At 35.7% G+C, this 21298-nt stretch overlaps 1 protein-coding gene across 1 annotated transcript in view; it reads left to right on the top strand.

Moving 5' to 3' along the window:
• Window positions 1-9920: 9920 nt before the first annotated feature.
• The window catches only part of LOC113491769 (T-box transcription factor mls-1-like), a 28369-nt gene continuing 16991 nt past the window's right edge, over window positions 9921-21298 (top strand). Inside the window, exons 1-2 of the mRNA XM_026868932.1 lie at window positions 9921-10205; window positions 14557-14674. Of these exons, the coding sequence (XP_026724733.1) occupies window positions 10082-10205; window positions 14557-14674 (242 nt within the window). The 5' untranslated portion in view covers window positions 9921-10081. The remainder of the gene's footprint in view (window positions 10206-14556; window positions 14675-21298) is intronic.

Here is a 21298-nt window from a genome sequence, read left to right as displayed (position 1 = left end):
ATATTTTAACTAGATGGCGTCACCAGTAACATGTCCACTTCCGAATACTTTCCATGCTATAGGTGTTTGGGGCTTTTATATAGGTATTTGTTATTGGTTTGTGTGGTATGTCATATTATGTTGATCCCGGTCTGAAAATATTCAATGGGATACGCTAGTTTTTGACTACCGCTTCTGGTAGTTCAATTGTAGGTATGAATGTTTTGACAATCAGCTACTTTTGTATTTAAAAACCTGGCTTCATTTACACATAAACTGATAAAATTAAATGTAGATATAGGTATAGCAGATACACAATGGAAAAAAACTCTTTGACATGTTCACATGTTTTCCAGGCCCCGCGCTGGCCGTTGCGAACATTTATCACTCAAATTAGAGAAGCACTCGAATCGAATGGCATGCGACACGAGTCCTTACTTTTTAGTTGGTAATTCCGTAACGTTGTCATCTTTAATTACGGTATGACCTTATTTGATTCGAAATAAAATATCCACTACGAATTAAGTAAGTATTCAATAGGAACCGTATTTGACCACCCAAAGTTGACTAAAGTATATCGTAACTTGGGTCGGTGGACGAATATAAATGAATAATAAGTTTAGATGCATGGGAAACTCAATATTAACATTAAAATGGAGATCAACGCTCGTTTCTACTGGCAAGGTCCTCTTCAGCCGTGGGACATTTGCAGGCTAATATTTTACCTTACACCAATCACTAATTACCCATTACCTGCTGCAAAATATAGAAGCTATCTTTAACTAATTGAAGACACCTAATCGAAGGATACCTTAATGAGGTAACTTCAACCTTTAATACCTACTTAATCCCTTTATTCCATTCACCTCAGCCTTTCAATGTGGGAACTGCTGGAGCTTATAATTTCTCACATACATTTTGTATGAGATAACTCATAACTTGTCAGTTAGTCATAGCGTTCCTTATAACTCATTATCTATTTCTGCATGTCCTGAGTGACTTCCGGTGATTAGTAATGAGTAACGTAGTGCAACAATTGTTAGGTGATAGGACAGACCTTGTGCAATGATAAGTGATTACGTTGATAAGTTGGTGAGCTTTTTGAAATTGTTAATGATATTAATCACTGGCTGGTCGTGTGACTTAAAAACTGAACTGAAATATTTTCGACGATGTTAGACTAGAATTGAATCTCCATAAAGCTTTTGCGCTTATTGCCTTAAAAATACTACTACCTGATTGTATTTAGCTATAAGTATCTATACCTAGTATGGTTATTAGTAAATAACCTAGGTACCTACTAATTAATGAGGCATTAAGGTTTTTTAAGGTAAATTATTGTATTTACAAGGATACCTAGTAAGTTTTCTTAAAAAAATGGTAGATTTCTAAGTTTTTGACATTTCTTCGCGCTCCTAGTGAACGCATCACTATGTAATATTATAAGGTTTTAGCTTTAGCACTACCAAACGGTATTAACTTTTCCAGTTAACAACGTTTGTACAGCATGTATTTATTGCTATAAATCTAACTCGCTTTTCAATGAATGCGTCATGCCTACAACAGCCTAAGGGGCTGAGAACTACAGGACGTATACGAAAATTCCAAATTAAATTTTAAGACCGCATCTGGAACTCAAAAATACATATTCCCACTCAAGTAGGAAAGATTTCATCGTGAGAAGACAACGGAAAGGCAAAGTAAGAATAACGGAAGCTAAATGGGCAGAAGAAGTGAAGACGTACCAGGAAATCCAGGAATAGTTTAAAGATGTAAAGGGCAAGAAACAGAGGAGTGTGGCATCAACGACAGGAGGAGAACAGGTGGAGACAGGAGGAGTTTAGAATCCACTACAATTCATAGTACTTAGTGGATCCTAACCTAATATGCTGAGAATAAAATAGTAGGTATATTCTTAGGTAGCTTATATTATTAATTTTATTACAAAGCCATGTATATAACGACGTTTTTTTATCCTTTTTATACTGTTATCTACATATAAAGCCTTAGATAACATTGAATTAAACATCAGATCTTTATCTCCTGATTACAAATTTCAACATTCCTCAAATCATTTAATTATGTGATTAATGAAGTTTAAGTTTTGTTTTATTACTGTACTACCTCACAAAACAAGTTTTGTGGACAGTTTCTTTATACATAAAACAGGGCAAGAACGTAAAAAAAAACTTTTACGTGATCACAATATCAGCTGGTAAATAGCAATGCCTACTCATTAGTGACAGCAGGAATGTTTAAAAACAAATGTTTGAGGGAGTAAAATCTTTTTTTAAGACATCTTTTTGTGATGCAAACTAAGTTCTTTATTAAAAGGTCACGTTATGTACGCATGTAACGAATAATAAAAAAATACATAATGCGTTGTACATACTTGTCAGGTTGAAGTTCTAGAAGCTTTTGACTGAAATCTGTTGACTTTTATAAGCTTTTCTCGCCAATTGCTCAGTGTCAGGAATCGTTCATTATGGGCAGCATGCGTCGTGACTTAAAAAAAAACCAGGCTTATACTGTTTTCAATAGAAATGTATTGTCAATTTACTAACGTGAACGCTAGATATGCTCCTAGGTTATTAACGGGTATTATACAAACAAACATTATACCTACTAATGACAGTAGGTACTAAATATACAATATATTAAGTAAATTATGTGAACATATATTATCACATCAGGAAAGACTCACAGCTTACAACATACTGATGATATGGAACAGGTAATAAAGAAAATCCAGATATGCAATTAATTAGACAAGCTCGAGTAAACCGTTGTAAATATGAATGAATATGAATCCGCCTTACGAAAATTATTATAATAACTAGATGTGTAGATAAGAACAAACTTTATAAATGTAAGAATAAATTAAAAACAGTACCGAAAATAAATTGCTTTAATGCCTCATCATCAGAAAAGTTTCGACTTATGCCTTTCCTGAAGACACACTAGTCAGACCTCTACTATAGAGTATACTTCAAGATACGCTCTTTAGTCCAGCAATATCGGAGAAAGTGAATTTATCATAACCAAACAATCAGAACTATTTTTTTACAACTATACGTACTACAAAACACTTGTCTGCAAAGAACTATCGCAATAAAACGCCAAAGTCTTTGATATTTGGGCAATCCGGGACGAATCAAGAAAGTCAATAAATAAACCTTTCGGTCACGCTGCGTTTACTTTCTTTCTTTTTTTTCGACCCTTTCTTTTGCCGATCGAAGAATAAAAGAAAAAAGTCTATTAGCCGGCTGTCATTCGCTCCAAGTTAAAAGTCAACTATGGAAAATGGGTTGTTTATGTTATTACCATGCTCTTTCAAACGTGGCGAGATGACGGCAATTTTAAAAAGGATAAGTAGATTTTAATTTATAAAGAGAAAATCAGTTGATGTAAGTATAATATATCTAAGATACATTTTTTTATTCATTTGTTATTTAAATAAAGGTTACCTACATCTATATCTATCTATACTAATATATAAAGCTGAAGAGTTTGTTTGTTTGTTTGTTTGAACGCGCTAATCTCAGGAACTACTGGTCCAAATTGAAAAATATTTTTGTGTTGAATAGACTATTCATCGAGGAAGGCTTTAGGCTATAAACCATCACGCTGCGACTAATAGGAGCGAAGATAGGTACAATGGAAAATGTGAAAAAACAGGGCAGGTATAAATCATAACTTATATCTTCTACCCACGAGGATGAAGTCGCGGGCAACAGCTAGTTAATATATAATGTAGGTAACCTTTTCATTCTAGTTTATTTGTTATACCTAAATCGTGTGTCTATACGTCTGTCTTTACTGTAAATATTTAAATGCACGTTCGATAAATGTAGATGTAGGTATACCTACAATGAGCTCTTTTTATTAAATTACGTTCTCTGTTTATTAAAGTTCGTTTATCAGAAATTTCAAGGCAGTTATTTTTAACTTAAAAACGTCGTTAATGATTTTTTTATTCTACAGAAAGTCCCTTCCTTAGGTCATCAATTCCAAAGTAAGGAAAATGCATAAATTAATGAAAAACTTACTTGTATACAATGCTGCTTTTTTGTCCAATACTTTTAAATATTAACGATGTCCTACCAAAATAGACTAAAGACTAACTTTAACACAAAAAGTAAGTACTGGTAAATACCTAATGACTATGTTTTAATTGAAACGAATCTATAAAAGTAACACAAATAACTACCAGTGTTTGCCTTTTAAAAATGTCATTACAATTAAAAGGAATTTGTAATGCGGTGAATAAATTGCGACCGAAACATGACGAACGATAATGAAATCGACAGATGTGTTAAATGATCGCTATTTGTCGACGCGAGCTTAATTATGTACTAAACAACGTATGAAACACTTCACCCGTATTATGTACTTTTTAGATGACATTAAAAGCAGTGAGTAAGTATATAATTATTATCTTATATAAATAGTATATGAAAAGTGTAAATGAATTTTAAATGAAAAAACCAACCTTTTTTTTCTTGTACCTTAACAGTCGTCAAGCTATGCCTACGCTAGGTATCTCTCCTCAATTCGGTTACCAGTGGTATAAAAATAGTTGCATAAGAAAATCAAAAAGAAGTTTTCCTGCTGAGCCTTATTTGTGGAAAACAAACTACCCTTTTAAAGTCCAACTTAAAATATGTACAATGCTTAATTCTGTTACAGAGTTTACATACGCCTCTAGGCCACCTTTCAGCTCTATCATAAGCTTAGCTCGAAAATTCCTTAATGGCTGTCGCCGAATTACTAAATTTTAGAAAAGTTTCTATCTCAATTTTAATAATTAAGACGAAGGAGAACATAATACAATGAATAGGCTATGAAAAGTAAATAGTACTTAGGTACTTACGTAAGATTTATATTATTTAAAAATACTTCTTTTTTGTCCAGAAACTTGGAGACAAAATTAAAAATTACTCTAGCAGCAGAACAAAAAAAGCACAAAATATATCATCAGATCAATCATGTCTTGTCGGCAAACTTAAAACCAATTAATAAAAAGGAACGTAAAATATAAAGAAATAACAATTAAATTAATTAAAGAGACAGATATTACAGGTGATATGACTAACAACCTGTATGCACAATAGTATTTGTTCTTGTCTCGGCATGATAGTGTACGTGACTTCCATACAGAGCTTTGTGATAATAAGACCGTCTTACGACTCGGTATTTGGTGCAGTGTAAACGGTAAGGAATGTTGTAACAAGATGAATTACACGTAGATCATTGATTTGCACCTGCTAGGGTAAGAATTAGATGATTTTGTTTGCGAATTGTTTTCCGGATTGCGGTTTTGTGGATGAGCTTTAATTAAATTAATAAAAACATAGTCTTGAATTTTAGTTGCTAATGTTTATTTTTGAATGTGTTTATTTTTTAAATAATTATGTTTCATCTTTTAATTAAGTTCTTTATAGCCATCTCCCTTTTAGCCTTGGAAAAAATATGTAGCAATAGCGTTCGTAAAGCTTAAAAAATAAAAATTGTTTTAAATTTTAAAACAAATAGATACTGAATTCAGATGCTCATAATAACTCATCGTACAACCTACAAAAAAAGACGTCAGAAAGTCAGCTAAAACATTCAAATACGAAATCAATTCAGCCAATGCCTATCCACGATTCAGTTCTTTTATTTCCCATACCTACCTATGATCACAATTCTCGGTTTCTCACGAAATTTATTCGAGACCACCTGTAGAGTGGCGCCTGGTAGGCACCCCTGTTGAAGTCTACCGAACACGCGATAAATAATGTGGTTACTGCCTCCTCTGAAGGCGGCCTACTATAAAGCAACGAGCTACCTAATATACACTAAAGTAGTTAGCAATTAACTTCAAGTACGTAAAAGTTTAAGTTAAGTTAAGTGGATAAGGCGCCACATAAGCACCACTTAACATAATATAAAATATCTTACGCTTGTATTCAACTGTTCCATTGAATAACAATAGGCCTTCATCGATACATGCGCCTACGCACCGAATTCGAATGTCAATCGTAACAATCGAGCACGATTACCTGTCAGATATAGGCGGGCGAAAAGCTCGGGGAAAGCGCCGCAAGGTAATTCAAACCGAGAAGGCTTTGACGAGCGCCGCCATTAGTCCGCACTCCACCAATCAGGGAGGAGGGGCGGGGCCATGCGCACGCGCCGCCCGAAACACAAAACGGATTCAGTGTAAACGCAGCTGTCGCTCCGTAGCCACGTAGAGTCCTCCTCACCCTTCGTTTGTTTTTAATTATGAACTTTTTGTGAGTCCCGAGTGTATTTGTGTTATATTACCGAACTCAAAGTTTTATGTATTTGTAAGACGGATAGACAATGTTATTGTGAAGTGCTGCTACAGTGACTGTATTTTGAACGGTGTTTGTTGAGAATTACAAGATGATGATGGATCAGGCACACTTTGGAGAGTATTTGCTGAGGCAGCAAATGTTGCACGCTGCGTCCCTTAGCGGTTTGCGTAAGTCCTTATATATTTCTAATTTTATTTTAAGAATGTAATACCAAGATCGAAAGATGGACTTTCTGTTGTATTTCAAACTTACAATCAGAATGGCATACCGTATAGTTCACAAAACTATTTATTGGATTAAGGTATTCTAATGTCCAAACATCATGCATATATTTAATTGTATCCAACATTACCTGTTGAGATATTTCTTTGACCTTTATCACTTACAGCGACGGGTCAAGTATTCCGCCACATTTACGTGCTTCTAATTTCCTAATTGGCTGTTTAACATTTATACCTAGGTCGTGTCGACATACTATTCTGATATCATTTTAGATTCAATACTCATATAGAACATTAAAATGTTAATCAGATTTAAGGCACCGTCAAGTTTTATGATGGCTCTAGAGCTTTATTAATTAATGTAGTAAGATTTTGTAGGAAAGAATGCAAACGTAATTAGGATATTACCTTAACTAATGACTACCGGATAATGGCCTCCCGTGTAAAGTAAAAGATCCTATGATTATACTACTCATAAAAATACCTAGTGTTTGTTCCTAGGAACAGATTTTGCATACATTTTTTAGACTGTAATTTTACAAACGATAAAAGTTGAAGGTAAAAGAGGCCTATTGATCATTTGAGACAATAAATATTTAAAATGATAATTTCCCGATTTGAGATAAACTCTTCTTATAAAGAGGATAATAGTCACACACACATTTTAATACCAACACTTAAATACTGATTTATAATGCTAAGCCAGCCTAATCTTAATCTTTTAATAATTTATAACACTATATTAATGTTAGCAATAATGAGGTATGAACTAATTAACGTCTCACCAACAATATGCAAATTAATTGCCAATTAAAAATAAAGTGCCAGTCATTAAAATAGAAAATAATAATTTACATATAGTTATCACATTATCTACTTTCTTATTATTTTATGATGATAACAGCGTTAGGTAAAAATATATTTTTTTAGTATGGTCAAAAAAGAATAAAGAAATAAGTAATTTATATTTTGTATTTATTTTGGGCTTAATATATCCATTTTGCTCAATAATATATTGGCTTTTTGACCTCGGAAATAATAGGGATAACTGAGTACATAAAATGAAAATCTTTTGGTCCCTCAGATAGACAGTTAAAAAATGTAAGATATTCTTGCCCTCATCACAAAAATAAAATTTACAATAGCTATTTTGAAGTTTAGAAATGTGGGTTTGTGAAGTAACGTCTTTGCAAATACTCAGTACTGACGTCACGAATAAGTTCCATTACATGTAATTGCATTATTTTTTGTTTGCAGAACGAAAATAAATATACATTAATTAAACTACATGACAGTGATTGAAATTAAATGTCATAATCCCTATTGTTAAAGAATTTTCCGCTCATGAATCTTGGGTTTAAGACAGCGCTGAATAGCAATAATGACACGAAACTAACAAACACAAGAACTTTTTCAATTTTATTGAAAAGGTTCTTGTGTTTGTCACCTTTTAATCTATTTAATCAATTCAGAGAAGGCCCGTCGGTATTGGTTAATAAATATAAATATTGATTGCAGTAAAATTTTTAACATCATAAAGATGTGTTTAAAACAAATTAACTGAAATATTATTTAATTTTAGAAATTAATGTTATTCAATAGTGGTTCTTATAAATCTCATACTAAAAAGTAATTCTGTATTCGGTCTGATAAATTAAAGCGAATGTTATGTTTTCTGAAAAACATAACATTCGCATTAACGTTTATAGGTACTTATATTTCAACAAACTAAACTAAATATATAACTGAAATACTAACATTTAAAAAAGCGTCAAATAATAAGTAAAATAAATAAATAAATTCAATTTATTTAATGAATTTTGATAGAATAGAATATTATTTTTTAATTTCAAATATAATACGATTAACAAATACGCCTAAAGCAACCGTCCAATAGAGCCTCTGTCGGCGGTCTAATAAAGAGCATTGGACTCCATTTCTATGGAGTACGCTAAACATATTGTTTAATTAACACCACACTATAACAAAACGTTCGGTTAACAAGTTCGTTTTGAATATAAACATGTATTGTATTCAGCGTGTCTGAATATTCACTGTTATAAATAAAGGGTGTTACTTTGTTGACTCTACTATTTTTATTCATACTTGTAAATATTATCAATTTATTTAGGATATTATTTTTAAAAAGTATTTGGTTTTTATCAAAATATGTGGTTCTTTAGTCAAATATGTATATAAATGCAGTGTATCTTAAGTTTCATCGTTTCATATTTTTGTCTAAAGTTGTTCGAGATCCGAAATGAATTAATACAGCTATGCCAAGTATGTGTATCTCAATAAAATTCATGTTAGTGTTAAAAATATGTAAATTTCGAAATCAAACTACATCCTAAATTCGAATTCTGTCAATTTGTATCTTAAATAAAAATCGCGATAAGCCATGATTTAACATAGTTGCAAAAACTTTAACAATATCAATAATTTACAAGAAAATATTTAAAATAAATTGCTAATGATTTTGAATTATCTGTACTTTAAAATAGTTAGTTAATGCAATAATAAGTAATAAACTATGATAAACATGAGATAGAACCGAAACAAAATCGAATAAATAGTAAAATAAAAATATGTAATTTTACTGAGCGCGTTGATGTCTTTTCTACGAAGTCTGATAGCGGGAATAAAATGTGACTTGTCACTTATTTTCAAATTCTTTATAAACTTGTATTTCATTGTTAAACTTTATAAACTTTTGTTAGCGATAACTTAAGTATCGTATAGATAAAGATCTGAGACTAATTTGTAGTTTATCCGAAGCTAGGAAAAAGATCATCAAGTTCTTTAGCTCTTCTTTAAAGAACCTTTTTCGTGTGTTTAATTGTAAAGATGTTCGTTAAAATTATTAATGCATAAAATTTATCCTTGTATAATATGATAAATTAGATTTCTTAAGTGATGTCGTAAGCTAAACAAAATGATTTAACTAAAGATTGATTTAAGAAAAAAATAGCAATATTCAATTGTATACACTGCTGGGATGTACCGTTCTTAAATTCTTGAAAAAAAAAACGGAAAACTAATTCGAAGTATCGGAAAATTAAAGAAAAACTCATCCAAAAATAAATCATCATGGCGTTCAATGCTCTACCTTATGACATAACAACACCGCTTTCCTTTACCGCAAGTTTTGATACAGCGTATATACATACATACCTATTGTTCATACATTGATAACATAACCCCTCATTACATACCGTCACAGAGCACAAAGGAAACGCTTAGGTGTGGACACATTGACACCGGCATTACAGTTAATGGTCACGCCGTGAAGGCATGTTTTCATTCACTAAGTTTTTACCCCATTGTTCACCTTTCAATAAATAAGGCTTTTTGTAAAGTTAAGGTGAAGGGAACTTTTGACGGGTACGTTGATAACAGTTGGATTATTGTTAATAAGATATTTAATTATAATTAATGTTTTTTTTTCTATTAGTTTAAAATAATACGATGGCGATACCAAAAAGTAACTGGCCTTTTTGAAAACGAAACTCTTTAATGGTGAAGTCTTTTTTATTTTAATCCTTGCGATATGTCAATATGACAAGAATGCCTATTCTTTGCTATAACATTTTGAAGCATGCTTTCAATTCCTTTATTCCATTTCAAGAAAATGTAATTCCAACTACCAGAAAATTAGAATACTATTCGTATAAAATTAACAGTAATTATCGTTGAATACTGTTCGACTATTTCAGTTCCGTTTTACGCAGAAGTATTGTTTGATGTCCTTTAATAGCGCTGTAATTATTACTACTTATTGGAACCAAGTATAGTAATCAATATTCTCTACATATTTCATACAATTTGTAATACGGTTCTAGTGAGTAAGGTGGAAAGGGCGTCCATTATTTATTTTGTGAAATAATTTGAATTCTTATAAATGGCCAGTTTTTGCTAATAGGCCAGCTAAAACTACAGTTAAATATATTTCCTACTTAATTATTGATAGGATAGAGCGCATATTTCTTTAACAGGTAATATGTCACCCTCTGCCTACAGTATAGACTCACACCTGCTACAATCTTTTATATTATTTCCGACTCTACGTTTATTGACATAGAGTCGATGATTACTTAAACACAGACAGAGGGTTTGAAAACTATTTATTTCATATATGTACTTTAGGTTATGCAAACAAATATATAAAAGGTAGAGTTTTCAACACGTTAAGACATACAAACATTATATGTATTTATCAAGCGCTGATGATAAATACAAAACAGGATAGATAGCGACGTTAATTTTATTTTAATTATCACAATTATACTAAAATAGTTACAAGAAGTTTAGCCATGAATATGTAATTACGAACAATTGTTCTCTTTTTATAACTAGAAAAATAATTAAATAATACTTTTCCTTTAAATGTTTTGCCTATTCCTACAACCGAGCAAAGAACAGTTTATCCCGAGTAAGCAAGAACAATCTTTGGAATGGAACTTAGCTTTCGTTATACTACTATAAATTATTCATAATATATGAAACCACGAAGACATGAGTTCCCTTTGCCTTACAATTATGTTTCATTGAATCGCGATTCATTCAGCACGAGTCAGATAAGTCGGTATAATCGGGGCTCCTAAATAATTGCTTGTTAAGAGCGGCTCAGCTTTGAGAAGTCATTAGGAACCATCAATGTCTCCGCGCCGCAGAATTATGCTCGCTTTGTTATGTTTTTGTTCTTCAATATTACGAAATATATACTACTAGTTATTGCCCGCGACTCTGTCCGCGTTGGCTTCAGTTTAAAGCGCGCGGTGGTTTGCGTTTCCGAGGAAATGCCGGGATACATCTCTATTTGCTAATAAAAAATAGCAACCAGAAATTTCATTTCAATCGGATCAGTACTTTTGGCATGAAATCGAGACAGACAGAAAGACAGACAGACGGACAGACAGATATACTTTCGCATTTATAATATTAGTATATACACCTCTTTAAATAAATAGTCATTGTTGCTAGTCCAGTAATAAACTCTTAGAAGACGACTTTGTTAAAAATTTAATAAATAGATTCTATTCAATTTAACATCAAGCTACATCAAGCTTTAATGTTTAACTTTAAGCTCTAATACAATCACGAAGAATCCGCGGGACACAACCAACATTTTGATCCGACCGATATTTGACTCGTCTGCGTCATCCGATTTAAATTGGATGCTAAAATAAAATGAATTGTATAACAGCTGTCATAAAGTCTGAATTGCAAATGTGGATTGTTATTGCAAAAAAAGATTGCTGCATATTGTCATAATTATTGTTATGAAGGTATTTGATGTTGAGATCGTGACGTCATGTGGTCAAATTCCGTCTTAGGTGTGACTTTTTTTTTAGCTTAATAATGATAAATGATTGTGTTATCAGCCTATACTTCATTTTAATTTAGTTCAAAATTAAATTCTATCATCTAAAGAAAAAAAAATGTTTCTAAGCTATGAAAATCTCAGGCCCTAGTAGAAATTATCAAAACCGCACCAGTATACTTAACTGTTAGAAGATAATTATTGTTTTTTAATAACAACTATAAGTATTGATTACTATTGATGTCTCCATAAAGTTAGTTAATTAAAACCTACGTCGGATAACGCGACGCCTACAGAACATGATATCTCTTTGATCGGTGCGCACGCGCATCGAACTGAAACTCGTAAAAATAATATTAAACGTTGTCAAATATAATAAGCGCAAGTATTTGGAATTGTCTGTTAATTTTATAGTCAATAAATGTTACGAGATTTTGTTTTAATTTTTCGAAAATGCGTGAGCGTCGTATTATAGTTATTACAATTTGATTATAATAGGGAAATTGTTTCCACTGTTTTCAATAGTGATTTAAATTTCAGAATTAGCTAAAAATTATGAATAAACATGAATTATGTAATTCAAGTAATATTCTTCCTTCCTTGTACGTTCTTTATAGCTTGTGCGTGTGGTATTCACGTAAATTCACTCTCTAAAATAAGAAATAAAGAACGAAAAACAAACATTGAATTAAATAGGCAATAATTCATAATAATACACATATATTGAGACTTCATCAAACTTAATGTTGAAACTAAAAACTATACATTTGAGATGATGACATCTTTAAAACTATCAGACATAAACTTTGTACCATCAAATTTAGAACAACACTGCAAAGAAAAATAAACTCTATCTTAGTAGCGTAAGATCGAAAATTGATAAAGCTTTTTCGGATCTCGTCTCATTAGTAGAAAATTTGGAATGTTTCATATTATTGTGATGTTTCCGTAGAATATTGTGTGTTTAAGCGTGGAGTAGAACTAACGAGTCTTAATTAATACAGTCGTGAATGATGCGAGATGCGAACAGTTATTTACAGACTTTATTGTAGTTCGTAACGGTTATATGAATATTTAAATCATTCAGGTATTTATTTCTTTACATATTTCGTCAAAATTTAAAGATGTCTGTCACTATTTCATTGAACAGCAAGTCTCCTCAACAACTTACGTAATTTTAGAGTTATTATCTAACGAATAAACAGAAAAAATAAGTGACTCTAACAAAAAAACATTATTATTTTAAACTAAGAATGCAACGAACAAGAAATATTATTCCTTTTAATAAAATATGAGACACTAACATAAAACGCTATTTATTGCAAATAAAAAAATAATTCATTTAAACATAGAATGGGTGGTCGTTTCTAATGAATGGAAAAAAACAAATGAATAAAAACAATTACCGACTGACTCGGGACCTACCACAAAGTCTTGTTATAATATTACTGCAGTTGTGGAAAAGAGACGCAACACGACAATATGTAGAGCGCTGTCCCTTTTCAACAACTCATCACACATCACTTTGCACATAATTGATAGTTTGTATTATTTACAATGTTATTTGAGTAATGATTGCTATACACTCATGAAGTAAAGTTGTATGCGTGCTAAGCGATCGTTAGATACACTAAATGCTCACTAGTTATAATTTTCTGACTTATACCTGTATGTCATACATTGTAGAAGGTTTCCTATGCCATTTGTTAATGACTGTGTGAATAATATTCTTTTAGCATGACACAATAGAGAGTGAACAGGGAAAAGGTTGTGATGAGGTGGAAAATAGTTAAAAAAAAATATTATTTACATTATTATTAAAAAAATATTTGTTCACCTACGTATGTAACGAACAGTCATGCCTTAACACCTATGGAAAACTTTTATCTGGGTAATTATGTGTTTAGAAGTTTATTTAGTTCTTAATAATCCATGGTTCTTTCAGCATGAAACGGTTTTTTAGTTACAACCAAGCTCAATACTTCAGCAAAATTTGGTTTCAAAATTGATAATAAGGTACAGTTTACACCAAAGAAAATGGCGTGTAATCTTGTCCACTGTGTATTAACCTTATACAACTATATCAGAGTGAGTTTAACTGTCCTTGCCTCGTAAAAAACAGTTAATGAAATAATATTATACCTATTTAATTCATTTTTAATTTCCTGTTTGTTTAGTTGTCATTAATCAGAGCAAGGTGAGTCCATCGCCATGACAATATTACCGATAAATATTTATGGTTATTTGAAAAAAAGACGTTAATTAAATCGATTTAAATGCTTTATTGCTCCGGAATATCAGATTTTAGAGAGAGAAATGGAACAACCAATCGATTCTTGATTTTAAAAGAAATTGAGTAGTGAAAAATTTATAACTTGTCGTGAATTAGAAATTATGGTACTCATTTGGCGTGATTGCGGCACCTTAGTTATTTTTGTAAGGAATAAGATATCGTCACAACTAGACCACGAGAAATGATATAATATCGTTTTATCATTTATTTTTTCTCAATGCGTAGCTCTCTGAAAATGTATCCATCGATTTTCGCAATATCCCTGTGGATAGCTAGGGCTATTGCAGGTCTTCTTGATGAAGACTTCACTTTTATAAATGTAGATTTATAGGTACTAGACTTCACTTTTATAAATGTAGGTTTATCTATATAACAATATATTATATAAGTGTGTAATAAAGTCTGTATGTCCTCCAGAACACCGCGTGGGCGCGGACGCAGAGCCGCCGGCGTGCGAAGCTCGCCTGCTCAACGGCGACCTCTGGCGGCGCTTTCACGACATCGGCACTGAAATGATCATCACTAAGGGAGGACGGTGAGTCGCTTATACATATGTATTAGTTAATAAACTATAACTGCCTAAAACGTGTTATATGTGAAGTTAGAGAGAGTTTTTGTATGTTTGTTTTAAAGGAAGAAGCGTCGAAACTAGTGATTCGATTTGGAAAAATATTTACTTGTAAGAAGGCTGTATAAAATCACCTACGACTAGGAGTGGTGTGAATGCCGAAGACACCACGAGACATACTCGTTCCAAAATGGTCTTAAAAGGTCATATTAAATTATGAAGTCTTTGTGGACGATGAGAGGCACGCAGAATTTAGAAAGGAGAATCTATTAGAATGTAACAAATTATATTTTTTTGCAATAGACGAGTATTCTTTCTCGTTAAAAAATAGACATTGAACTTAAATATAGTGTGAAATGTAATAATCATAAATATACAGGCTCAGCTTCACAAGTTTTTAAAGATGACTGTTCAAAAGACCAAAATATCGTCGTAGCGTTGTCCGTTCAGTATGAAATTTGCTTCCAAAACAGAAAGAAAAACTTTTTGAAGAATAACTGTATCTAAATTGAATAACACCTCACGTTTAAACTTTCACGTTGACGTTCATGTAACTACGAGAAAGGAGATCCGAAATGATTGTACACCGCCATCAGTGCTGCCCCGGGCCACGAGTGATTATGAATACATAAATCCTGTTAAATTTACTCAATTGTAAGGCTCTTGGCGTATGTTTCACTTAGCGACCGGTTAAATTAAATTATATGATTGATGTTTTAAAATTACAAAGTGTACACGTCAACTCGATCGATTGGTATTATTTGTTGTAGCGTTTAGGATGTTGCAGGCAGTCGCTTTGCCATCATATATCTTTTTATGTATATTCGACATGAAATTAGCGAATATTACAGATGTCAAACTGTCAGTTTTTCGATAGTAATACTCCGTATCGGTATTTAATTGTAGCATTTGCACCTGTCCGCGCCATTATCGATGTTTCACGGAAGGCAGCGCTTGCCGCCCGCCCTGCGCGTGCGCCGGGGACACGGCGACAGCGCGACCTCGGCGCCCAGCGATATTTAGAATATACACTTAACTTAACTTAAGAAAAACACTTCGCCATACTATCAACTCAATTAAACGGTGCAGCTGTCGGAATCCGAGAATCCAATACACAAAAACTTATTACTCGTAATAAATTACAAAATAATAACAAAAACTTAACGAAAACCCATTAGGACTGCTGAATCTGACGCGAGGCTTGTTAACGGATAATTTGGGAGACGGGGCCGGACCTCCATCATAGACAAAACAAACAGCTGCCTCGGCAATTTGTGCATTTCTCTAAATGGCCGAGCACAAATTACACCTTATTATAAGCTTGTTTGCTTTACGACGGTACCCCTACAATTATATTTTTTTCGTGATCGATAATGTGGGTGCGAGCAGTGAAGAAATTACACAGTCGTCGCGATCTCGGCGCCTCCGCCCTTCCTGCGAGCGAGAGCCGCGACCCACCACGAGGCGGCCTCGCTCCGCGGCTTCGCTCCGCGCGCCTCGCTCCGCGCCGCGCCCGCGCCTAGCTCATTACGCGCCGCATCACGTTATTAGCAGATGGCAGCCCCGGGGCGAACCGTAACACTCGTCCAGCGCTTCGAAACTCCAAACACTCATACGCAACACAGGCTCAATTACTTATGATATTCAACAGCAAAAGTCGACTGATGAATTGACTCGTTTGAAATTAATTGTATTCAGATATTAATAACAATTTGGTTGTGAAATTGTTTCGCCGTAAACAACGAGACCGACCACCATAGCCGCGCCGCGCCGCCAAAAGAAAGTTCGATCAATAATGAGCATCACGTCCGTTCGACTTTTGGCGGAATTAAAAATGAAAATATTCCGTAATTAATGGCGTGTAATTAGCGTCCGAGGACCGCATCGCGTCGTCGACCACTCTCTTGTTAAAGTGACCGGCAAAAACTAGACGCTTCTCGCAAACGAATAGCTGTCGTGCGCGATGGCTGTAGCGGCGCGCCTGCGCACTGTCCCGGTTTTTGCCCTGGCCGGTAATTAGCCTGGTTCATCTGTGCTCCTGTCATCTCCTACACGTTTTTTTGGCGCGGCCGCCAGCGCAGACCACCGCGCGCCGCCGCCCGGCTAACATTCCGATAATTTACCGCTTTATTCAGCGGTTGGTGAATCTCGTTAGCTTAGCTGGCCGCGCCCGTCTAGAGGTCACTTTTGTTTGTTTTGTATTAACGATGCCGCGTGAGAGAGGCCGGGGGCGCGCCGGCGCCGACCCTGGCGCCATACGAATCGAAATGGGTCAAAAATATTTCATGCATTTCTCGTATTGAGTACTAGCCGTGGTGCGTGCGTGCGCACTACGTAATTGAGTTATTCTACGCGCTGTCTATCGCACTAAGAACTGGTAACAATGTCGTCGATGCTTTTAGTTGATGTTCAAACAGTGTTAGCCGGTGTTCTTGGCTGTTTTCCAAATAAGTCTTACTGTAATTACGTTCACAGGGTGAGCTTGAGTTTGGTGGGTAAATTGGTTACGCAAACAGTGGATTTGGGCGGTTCGTTTGTGCAAGCGGGGCCGGGCGGCGTGTGTAGTCGGAGTTAACACCTGCCAGGCTCGGCGGCCATCGCTTGCTTTATGTGTTAACTTTGGATTTGTAGTAACAGCCATCTCTATCTTACCACCTGTTTGAACTCCTACCATGTTTACTACATAGGGAAGAAAAGCGTCTCTATGTACTCACTTATCGTTCTTATCCGGTTTACGTTTTGTTTTTATAACCCATTACTAATGAAACTATACAAGATGTTAGCTTAAAGTAATTATCGCAATATACTTGTCTAATGATCGAATACAAAACCCTAATATCGAGCAAGCAGCTCATGTGATCAGCCGGCCCACATGTAATCCGTCTCGCGCTTAATACAATAATAAACTGTATACAAATGTTATCGTAGACACGTTCCATCTGTTCCACTGCATGTTAAGAGATAATACTTAACCCTCAATAATCGTTGTACAAACAAACACTGGTCGGAATAGAGTAGGTTATTTATTTTTTCTCAAAACCGAAATATGACAAATGGGCGAGTCGGGCAGCGGCCGCCGGCGGCCGGCGCGCATCGCTCGCGTGTCGTCGCGCGGACCTCCCGCCATTTTAAAAACAAACACACAACACAAAAACTCGTTATTTATTCTTGTGTTATTCGACGGGAAGGGCGCGCCCAAATTCGCTTGAAAAAATCATAAGTTATAATTAAAAACGTCTGCGCACACTCCGAAGCCCGGCACCGAGCAGGCACCAGCGCGGCGTGCAGCGCTAGCTCCGACACACCCGTCCACATCCGCATCGCTCTCGATGAACCTTCGATGTGAATTACGCTGGTAATTGACGTTTACCGCTGACTTTTACGAGATAAAACTCTAATCACATCTCAAATCTACGTTCAGAAATCATATCTAACAAACGAGCGTAAGCTTATTCCGTCGCTTGTTTTAACAGAAATACCGATTAATTGATTCGATCTGTGTCGTAATTAAAATGGGTGATTAGGTTGCGCGGGGAGCGGCGCCGGCGCCTCAAAGCGTCGCCGGCAACATTCCTTTTGTTTTACCACGGGTCGTTTGTCGCCTGCGCGGTGCTGCGTCCCTGTCGCGCTGCGCGGGCGCCGACCGCATGCGGCGCGCCGGCCGCCCGCCGCGCGCCCCGCCCCCACCACGCACCACTAATAATCAGATTATGACAGTACCCGTCTTCCGAGCGCTCCGCACTCCACTCGTCACTCCTGCGCCACTTGAAGTTACTTATTCACCTAACAGTGCATCGACGTGCCAGATTAAGAGATATCGCGACTGCTAGCGCTGCGCTCCAACAGCATTGACATAATGCCTCTTTGTTTTAGACTGCCAGAACAGCGGGTGGTTACCGTATGTCAGACGGTAATTAATGAAGGTCCGATCAGTTAGCTCCGAAATTTGAAAAACCTTTGCCCCGACCTGTACTATGCTGACATCAGTAGCTCGGTCTAATGCAAACATGACTGTCTCATATGATACTTATATTTTGTACATACAATATACGTGTCCAGTTCCAGTGCGAACAATAACAACTACCTCATAACAATTTCTCCATTAGAAAAAATATACCATAATTTTCGATCCATCATCCATTAACATTGTGATAAACGAGGGATACAATTAGTTCTTCTAACATTATTGTTGGAAAGCCCAGGTGTCGATTAAATGTTCCTAAACGTCAAAACTATTACTTTTTCAATGTGAAATGCAATTACGAAATTGATTGGGACCCTTTAACTCATAAAACAACTTGTTTGTACACTTTTAACATAGCGTTTACAGTAATGAAGGCTTAGATGAAATCTTTGAAAAAATGTCGCAGTAAAAATGGTCTGTCATTGTATGTAATGGGTAATTCTATGGAGAAGGAGCAGGAATCTGAAGCACGCGCCGAATAGGCGGCGCCTCCGACCGATCATATCGCAATATCTCCAGGGAACACTCTACTCACCAATCTTCACATTTTCCTAAACGCACTATACATTGCTGGCATAACGTCCGCGTAGAAGGCTAGTTCCTGAAGTGTAAAGTCATTGTACCTCGTCCTTCTCGAGAACTCCCACACGTCGTTGAACGAGCCCAAAGTTGAGCGATCAACGGAATGGCACAGTCATTGCCGGCTCCCGCGCCTTTTTGTCCCGACACAACCTAAAACAATCGACGATCGAGGTAAAAAACAAACACGAAAACGATAATTCGAATTTAGAACATAAAAAATATGCGTCCGGGCATCATCGTGGAGCGGCACATGATTCGTTTTTTGCCGGACGACAGACAGCGGCTCTGATGATAATTTCTCATTAGGTTATAACATTTTTGTCGGTTGAAACGTCGTAAATTCCACGAATAATTTAGGGAAGAAAGTGGTCGTGTTGAAGATGTTTTGTTTTTATGGCGCCAACGGGCAGCTCGGGTTAGATCGGTATCTTCCGATACAAGCGTTTAACCCATGTTACTCGGAACTCGGGAATTATTCTCACGGAGTCGGACTAAGCTCTGCTCCCCAACAAATTGTAACGTGAGCAGAGGAGACAAGTCGCATTCTTTTGATGACTTCTTTGATGCAGAAAAAAGTAATCGTGTGTTCCGATACGCCATTATGTTTTATTAGGTCCTTACATTGTGTTGACTGGTTTTTTGGGTAGACAAACAGCCGATATATACATTGTAACTTGATATAACAGCTCCTTGTTTGATCGCTTTCATTAGATGCTGTTGTACAATGATTGTAGATCACATCTTCATCGAGGACATGAAACCATGCAGTACTTGCTACGTGCTCGCTCCTACGTGCCCATAATGCATCTCCCAGAACTCGCGGTGATTATAACCCAATGGTAGTTCGGGGTGCGTCGTTTATCATAACGTGGTCGTAAAAACATGGGAACCCACGTACAATGGTAGCGGCCAGAAAAAATGTTGTGATGAATATGAATTTGTTACATTTCACGCAAGATTTGTCGCTAACGAGCCGTGTGATCACGTTTTTAAGAATGTTGATTTACAATAATGCGTGTCGGTGAGATATCATGTTCGGGAATTAGACATATCTCTTGCTGCGTGTCGAATGTTTTTAGACGAAATCATTTTAATCACATTGCGCGCAAGTACATGTTCAATTCGAGAATAGATATTCGAGAGTAATATTGATTGGTGAGTATATCATGAAGTATAAACTGGTTTAACGGAGGTGCGACACCGTGAAGTGAGGGTCTGAGGCCGGAGGGCCGGAGGGGCGAGCCACCCGCGCGCTCGTGCGCCGATAGCATCGGGCAGGCATTGCGACATCACGCGCCGATGTGTATCGCGCACGGCGACCGCTACCGAAACCCCAGATAAGCGCAATGGGCGACTGGGTGCAGACAGACGCACGACTCACGAATAAATGTGTCGCTGCGGCGTCTAAGAGGACGCTGTGAGAACATGACGGATCTGGACACGAAAGTTGACAAGAATACATAATAGCGTTAAGATCTTACGATAGTTCACGTGAAGCAGTAAAACTTGAATGGAGACTGCAATTAGATCTCACTTTTTTAACCAATTAGATAAACTGATGCAATAATTTTATAAAAAATAACATGGGCACGTCAAATACACTTGTACAAAACAAATTATTACTCTCATTTTTAATCTGAGTTCACTGAGTAACTCATCGTTAAAATTTCTTCTATATGTACTTGATTCAGTGGTTCTAACAGCATTTTCCCGCATTTCATTACAATGAAAGTAGCTGTAATTGCTAGCTCGCAGATACTTAACTGCAGCATCATTATCAATTATAGTCTTCGCAGAAAAATGCTTGTTCATGATACAGTACATGAGAATTGAATACGACTGCATGCATCGCAATTAGCGACGAGCAATGCGTTTGAGATTAAAGTCCGCACATATTAGTTGAGACGTGACGATGAGGCGACATCAAAACACATTCTGTGAAATATGTAACGAGGGTTCAATGTCAATAGTGTGCTGGATGTCGCAACGCCCACTAATTGCGTTGATGACGCGGCCGCGGCGCGTTTGAACCCGACACATTACGC

Source organism: Trichoplusia ni, chromosome 3, assembly GCF_003590095.1.
Source record: "Trichoplusia ni isolate ovarian cell line Hi5 chromosome 3, tn1, whole genome shotgun sequence".
In the NCBI taxonomy this organism is placed as follows: domain Eukaryota; kingdom Metazoa; phylum Arthropoda; class Insecta; order Lepidoptera; family Noctuidae; genus Trichoplusia; species Trichoplusia ni.
The sequence above is the reverse complement of the archived record's forward strand: the minus strand, read 5'-3'. Positions and strand labels throughout refer to the sequence as shown.